Source organism: Scyliorhinus canicula, chromosome 12, assembly GCF_902713615.1.
Source record: "Scyliorhinus canicula chromosome 12, sScyCan1.1, whole genome shotgun sequence".
Lineage (NCBI taxonomy): Eukaryota > Metazoa > Chordata > Chondrichthyes > Carcharhiniformes > Scyliorhinidae > Scyliorhinus > Scyliorhinus canicula.
In genome coordinates this window covers 130,398,072-130,405,247 of record NC_052157.1, presented here as the reverse complement: position 1 = coordinate 130,405,247, position 7,176 = coordinate 130,398,072, and the positions used below count along the sequence as shown (strand labels likewise).

Below are 7,176 nucleotides of genomic sequence, written 5' to 3'. Positions count from 1 at the left end.
TGGCTGAGCTAACCTATGGATGCCTCGTTTATTGGAATCAGGTTAACTGCTGTTCCTGTCAGTTGAAACCAGACATATCGATACAATAGCAAAATACTGCGGATACTGGAAATCTTCAATAAAACAGAAAAGGTGGGAGTACAGTGCTAGCCGGTAATATCCATCTGTGGAGACGAGTTAATGTTTGAGGTCAATGATATTCCAGCCATATTGAGTGTGCTGTAGTTTGTCGCTGTCCAGTGGTGCTGAAATATAGCCAGATGTTGATCCAAAGAGCAATAGCTCTCAGCGCCTTTCTATTCCAATCAGATAAGGGTGTCCAGGTAAATGTCCCAAATTCAGGCATTGTTTGCTGTTTGCATGTGGACCTTGTTGTTAACAGGGCATCTGAAAGAGCCAATGGTGTTTCCCAAACCCTTTAATTTCTGGCTATAGACTATGGGATTAACTAAAGAGTTTAGCGTTATCATCATAGCGGTGAAGTTTCTGAAAACATAAATGGGGATATGTAGGTCCTCGAGGGGAGAGTGATCTACTGCATCCCAGATAACACTGCAAAAGAACGGAGCATAGGAGACCGCACTCATAATCCAAATAACCACACTTGTCTTTGCTACATGGGCTTCAGCCATCCTGTAACTGTTACTAACATGTCCTTGAGCTACAATAATGCCCTTCTGTCTCTTTAAAATGACAATGATGGCAACGTAGGTGAAGGTTAAGCAAGCGAAGGTCACCACACAGTTAGGGATCGTAATGAAGAGCAAGTAATCGATGCAAAGAGGCCGGTAGAGAGCTGAAGAGGCTTCTTCTTTGCCCAAGCAGTTCCAGCCCATCAGAGGCAGTGTGCCAAAAAGCCCCGCCAGTAACCAGCTGGTGCCAGCTGCCAGCCAAGCCTGACAATGGGATATCCTGTGTCTGGGTCTGAGACAGTCAGCCACTGTGAGGTAGCGCTCAATGCCAATGCTCATCAGGTTGTAGACGGTTGAGAGTATAGAGATGGCGAGGATAGCGTAGGCGTGCATCAGTGCAGCCGAGCCGTAGACAGTGTCCTCAGGCTCTGTGAGAAAGAGCAGGGCGATCCAAAAGGAAGAGGAGCTGGACAGCAGGTCGGACAAGGCCAGGCTCCCAAAGAGAATGAAGATGGCTTTGTGTTGATGCCTTGCCGAGACCATGGCCAGGATCACCGAACTGTTGCAGCCCATAGAAATTAAATTGATGACCAACTGCGGGATTCCCAGCGACAGAACGAGGCAGTAACTCCAAGTGACAGAGCCATTGGTCTGACCCAGGGAGACGTTTGACACGCGGCTCATCGTGTTGAATGTGGCGGCCCCAGTACACCCAGGTTAGAATGGAACTGCCTGGGCAAACCTCACCTTCACACCGTGGCTCAGGGGAAATCCCAGGTCCGGTGACCAGATGATAAAGATCGGAGAGTAGGAGTTGGCTTCCTTCGTAGTGGAGCAGATCAAATACTCGGCACCATCTGCCTTATCTTAGACGGAGTCAGGCTAAATACATAGTTGCAGTTGCTCATTGGCTTACACCGCGACTTCACCACACTGAAAGCATCCGGAGCAGCAACATAATGTGAACAGCACTTTATCAGGAGTGCTCTAGGATTAACAGTGGATCCCACAAGGCAGGGGAGGTATTTATTTGATGAAGTAATGAAGAGGTTGGTGAGTGTTACGTTGTGTACATGGAATTAAAACAAATTGATAAAGTGCCGCCTGATTAATCTGTCAGCAGAAATGACGCCCATAGGAATAAATAAATGAGCGATGGTTATGTGGATATAAACTTGATCAAGGGACAGAAATCAGAGAGCGGTGCTGAATGGACGGTTTTCAGAATGGCGAGAAGTACAAAGTGCTCAGTTTTAGGACCACTGCTCTTTCTCATATACACTAATAACCTGGACCTGGGTACACAGGGCATCATTTGAAGGTTCGCACATAAATTCATCCGATATAACATCCGGCCCATCGAGTCTGCTCTGCCATTCTATCATGGCTGATATGTTCCTCATCTGCTACTTACAATGTTACGGACCCAGAGCTGGATTGTGAAATTAGCAGAGCATCTCCTCCCTAGAATACATGACCTAGGAGCAGGAGTAGACAATTTAGCCTCCCAAGCCCAAAAACCCTCAATGTGATCATGGCTGATCCCAACATGACCTCAACTCCACCTTCGTGCCGTTCTCCATAACCCTTCAACCCATTACCAATTAAAAATCTGTCTAACTCCTCCTTACCAGATGGTACAGAATCATAGAATGGTTACAGCACAAAGGGAGGCCATTCACCCCATCATGCTCTGTCTTTTCCAGGAAAATTCACCTGATGCCACACCGTTGCCTTTTCCCCCACTGCCTTGCAAATGTTCCCTCTTCGGGCAGCACGGTAGCATTGTGGATAGCACAAATGCTTCACAGCTCCAGGGTCCCAGGTTCGATTCCGGCTTGGGGCACTGTCTGTGCAGAGTCTGCACATCCTCCTCGTGTGTGCGTGGGTTTCCTCTGGGTGCTCCGGTTTCCTCCCACAGTCCAAAGATCTGCAGGGTAGGTGGATTGGCCATGATAAATTGCCCATAGTGTCCAAAATTGCCCTTAGTGTTGGGTGGGGTTACTGGGTTATGGGGATAGGGTGGAAGTGTTGACCTTGGGTAGGGTGCTCTTTCCAAGAGCCGGTGCAGACTTGATGGGCTGAATGGCCTCCTTCTGCACTGTAAATTCTATGAAATTCTATTCAGATAACTATCCAAGCATCTTGATAAATGCTTGGAGAGATAATATGTGCAGGATTATGAGGATAGATCAAAGGGTGTGACTTATTTAATAGAATTGTCAAAAAACGTCACTGGAATAACGGACTGAATGTTCTCTCAAACAGTACTGTTTTTAATCATTCTGAGAATAGTGATGAATGAGTTGCTTTAACATTAACGAAACATTTTAACTTTTGAGTGTTTCATGAAATTAAAATACCTTTGAGATATTTTGACCCTTTTCCCATTGTACTGTCGGTGACTGTTACAAACCCATGGAATGAATAATAAGTGTTGCCTTGGAGCAATTTCTTTGTATTCCATGTTGCAGGGATCATACCAGGGTGTGAAGACAATAGTTGGAGGAAATGTCTGTTCACCCAGTCCTGGATGTCGGACAAGCAATCTGACAATTTCTGGATAGAGGTAAGGTGGGGGGAGGGGACAGGGTGGCGAGAAAGGTGGTGGTCAGGCCCCACACCTCCTGTTGTTGATTAAGGTCAATGGCTACATCCTGGAAATGCAGACTATTTTCTGTAACTTGGGAGCCTCCTCTCAACAAAGGCAGACATAGAAAACGATATTCATCATTGCCTCCAATGTGCCAGCTCAACCTTTGGTCAACTGAGGAGAAAAGTACTTGAGGACCAGGATCTTAAACCTAAGATCAAGGTCATAGTTTACTGGGCAGCAGTGATTCCCAAACTTCTGTATTCTTCAGAGAGTTGGAGAACCTAAAGAAGGCACCTTGCAGAATTCAAGAAGTCCCAGCAGTGGTTCCTTAGTAAGATTCTCCAAATCCGGACTCAAGAAAGGCCATCCATCCAACAGGGGCATCCTACCCCAAGCCAACATCTCCAGCGTCGAGGCACTAACCACTCAAATCAAGCCTCACTCAGTAGGAGATGGCATTCATATGCTTGATGCCAGATTCCCGAAGCAACATCTTTAAAAAAATAAGTTTAGAGTACCCAATTCATTTTTTCCAATTAAGTGGGATACTTTAGGGATGTTCTCAAAGTATCCTTGAAGAAATCAAACATCCCACTGACTCATGGGAGTCTTTGCCTTGTGACTGGCCAAAATAGAAAAGGGTTGTTCAGGAAGGCAGCGAACACATGGAGAAACTTTATCAGGAGCAGGCAGAAGCAATGTTGAGGTGTGGAGATTATGCACAAACACCTAAAAGTTTCATCTCATTGATCTTTCCAGCACCAATGTGACAAGAGTCTGTTGAAGCTGAACCAGTGTTTTATAAAGGTTTATCATCACTTCCCTACGTTAGTACTCTATTCATATATATAACAGTGTTCAGGTGTTGTATATGGATTTACAAAAAGCATTTGAACATGCCACACAATAGTTCTGCTGACAAAGTTGAATCCCATGGCAAAAAGGGCAAGTGGCAGCATGGATACAACCCTGTCTGCATGTTTAACCACTGTCTCAACATGCCCTGTCTCCTTCAATTGCAGCACCCCTTCAGAATTCTACACTTTATTTGATAGTGCATCTCCTCATTCTTCCTGCCAAAATGTACCACTTCACATTGACTTGCATTAAATGTCATGTCCGCCCATTCCACCACTTATTTGTGTCCCTTGCGTCTTTCATTATCCACATAGTTCACAATAGTTTCAAATTTTGTGACATCTGCAAATTTTGAAATTTTCCCCTGTATACCAAAGACTAGGTTAGTAATATATTTCATGAAATGCAATGGTCCTAATATCAAAACCTGTGGGATCCCATTCTATACCTACCAAAGCTCTCACTGTATACCTACTGAGGATCCCACTGTATACCTACAGGGTATCTCACTGTATACCTACCAAGGATCCCACTGTATACCTACAGGGGATCTCACTGTATACCTACCAAGGATCCCACTGTATACCTACAGGGGATCTCACTGTATACCTACCAAGGATCCCACTGTATACCTACAGGGGATCTCACTGTATACCTACAGGGGATCTCACTGTATACCTACCAAGGATCCCACTGTATACCTACAGGGGATCTCACTGTATACCTACAGGGGATCTCACTGTATACCTACCAAGGATCCCACTGTATACCTACAGGGGATCTCACTGTATACCTACCAAGGATCCCACTGTATACCTACAGGGGATCTCACTGTATACCTACCAAGGATCCCACTGTATACCTACAGGGGATCTCACTGTATACCTACCAAGGATCCCACTGTATACCTACAGGGGATCTCACTGTATACCTACCAAGGATCCCACTGTATACCTACAGGGGATCTCACTGTATACCTACCAAGGATCCCACTGTATACCTACAGGGCATCTCACTGTATACCTACAGGGGATCCCACTGTATACCTACAGGGGATCTCATTGCATACTTACCGAGGATTCTACTATATACCTACAAGGGAATCTCACTGTAGAGATCTACCATGTGGTTCAAGTGAAGTCTCGCAACGTTAAACTCAGTAGAAATTAGAGTTCCACTTCTCGGATGAAAATAAGAATCTTCTGTTGCCTCTACTTGATTACAATTGAGAGAAACTTAAATATATTCTCAATAAAGTCTTGCTAGCTAAAGATGGAAAGAGAAGTAATTTATAAAACAATTTAACTTTCAAAATAATGGGCGCGATTCTCCGATGTCACGCCGGTTGGGAGAATAGCGGGCCGCGCCAGTTTTTCACGCGACGCCGGTCCGATGCGCTCCCGCTATTCTCCCAAATGGCCAAATGTGTTCCATCGTGTTTCGCGGGCAAAAACACGGAGAATCGCCCGATGCACCCAAAATGGCGATTCTCCGGCACCCCCGCTATTCTCCGGCCCGGATGGGTCAAAGTCCCGACGGCGTGACGCCAGGTCATGCCGTCACCGTTCACACCTGCTTTTCAAAGAGCAGTGAGGAGTCTCCGCAAACTGGGGAAGGCATCCCCGAGAATCCAGCAGCGAGAATGGAGGGGGGGGGGAGAGGGAGAAGTGGGGGGGGGGGGGGGGGAGGGAGGGAGAAGTGGGAGGGGGGAGAGGGAGAAGTGGGAGGGGGGAGAGGGAGAAGTGGGAGGGGGGAGAGGGAGAAGTGGGAGGGGTGGAGAGGGAGAAGTGGGAGGGGGGAGAGGGAGAAGTGGGAGGGGGGAGAGGGAGAAGTGGGAGGGGGAGAGGGAGAAGTGGGAGGGGGGGAGAGGGAGAAGTGGGAAGGGGGAGAGAGAGAAGTGGGGGGGGGAGAAGGAGAAGTGGGAGGGAGGGAGAGTGAGTGAGTGGAGGTGGGAGGGGGAGAGGGAGGGAGTGGGGGTGGGAGGGGGAGAGGGAGGGAGTGGAGGTTGGAGGGGGGAGAGGGAGGGAGTGGAGGTGGTAGGGGGAGAGGGAGGGAGTGGAGGTGGGATGGGAGAGAGGGAGTGAGTGGAGTGGGTCATCCACCCCCGGCTGCAACATGTCAGCCGCCCTGCCATGGCAGGACGGTGACGAGGACACGGCCGCTGGTTGCCCTGTGGCTGATGGGCACAGGCCACTGACGCACGGGTGAGGAGCATACATTGTTAACTGCCCGTTGGACGCAGAAAGTGACCAGGGGTTAGGCTGGCCGCGTGTCAGCAGCGCGACCAGGACACCGGGACACACAGGTATCCCGTGGCAGGCAGCTGCCGAGGTGTCGAATAACCTCCGTCTAACATGTCGTTTCTCTGCCCCCCACCACCCTTCTGTAGGTGACCATAATGTATTCGAACCGAACGGCTATGTTCAGCGCAGTGGTTGGGGCTGCTGCACTGCAGTTGGACATCCAGCAGCGTCCACAGCCACAACCCGCAGTGGATGCAGGGGCAGCTGCAGCAGCAGAGGGAATGGCCGCCGAGTGGCCCATCGTCGAGCAGCATGGGGGGGGGGGGGGGGGGAGGAGGAGGAGACATTGATGGTGGAGCCAAGGCGCCAGAGGTGACGAGCGAGGCCTAGGGTGTACCGTGGCCGGATCTCTTTCGAGACAATGCCGGACATCACCTGCAGGAGGAGACTCCGGTTGAGCAGAGAGACGGTCGCACATATCTGTCACCTTGTGGCGCACCTCGCCCCACGTGGAACGGGAGGAGGACACGTGATACCGGTTGCTGTCAAGGTAACGGTGGCACTTAACCTTTATGCTACCGGCTCTTTCCAGTCTCCGAGCGGGGACCTATCCGGGATATGGCAGGCATCGGTCCACGGGTGCATCCGGGATGTGACCGACGCCCTGTCTGCCATCGCCGACCGCTACATCACCTTTCCCGAGGACAGAGCAAATCAAGAAGCACGAGCCCGTGGATTTACCAACGTTGCTGGGATACCGATGGTCCAGGGGGGTCATTGATTGTGTTCACGTCCCCATGCGCCCGCCTGCAGGCAACAGGGAAGTGTTCACAAACAGGAGGGGGAC

At 49.3% G+C, this 7,176-nt stretch overlaps 1 protein-coding gene across 1 annotated transcript; it reads right to left on the bottom strand.

The window, feature by feature from the left end:
* Positions 1-338: 338 nt before the first annotated feature.
* LOC119974329 (lysophosphatidic acid receptor 3-like) lies at positions 339-1,316 on the bottom strand. The gene has a single exon (XM_038813100.1). It carries the CDS (start codon positions 1,314-1,316, stop codon positions 339-341), a length of 978 nt encoding a protein of 325 aa, XP_038669028.1.
* Positions 1,317-7,176: the final 5,860 nt, after the last annotated feature.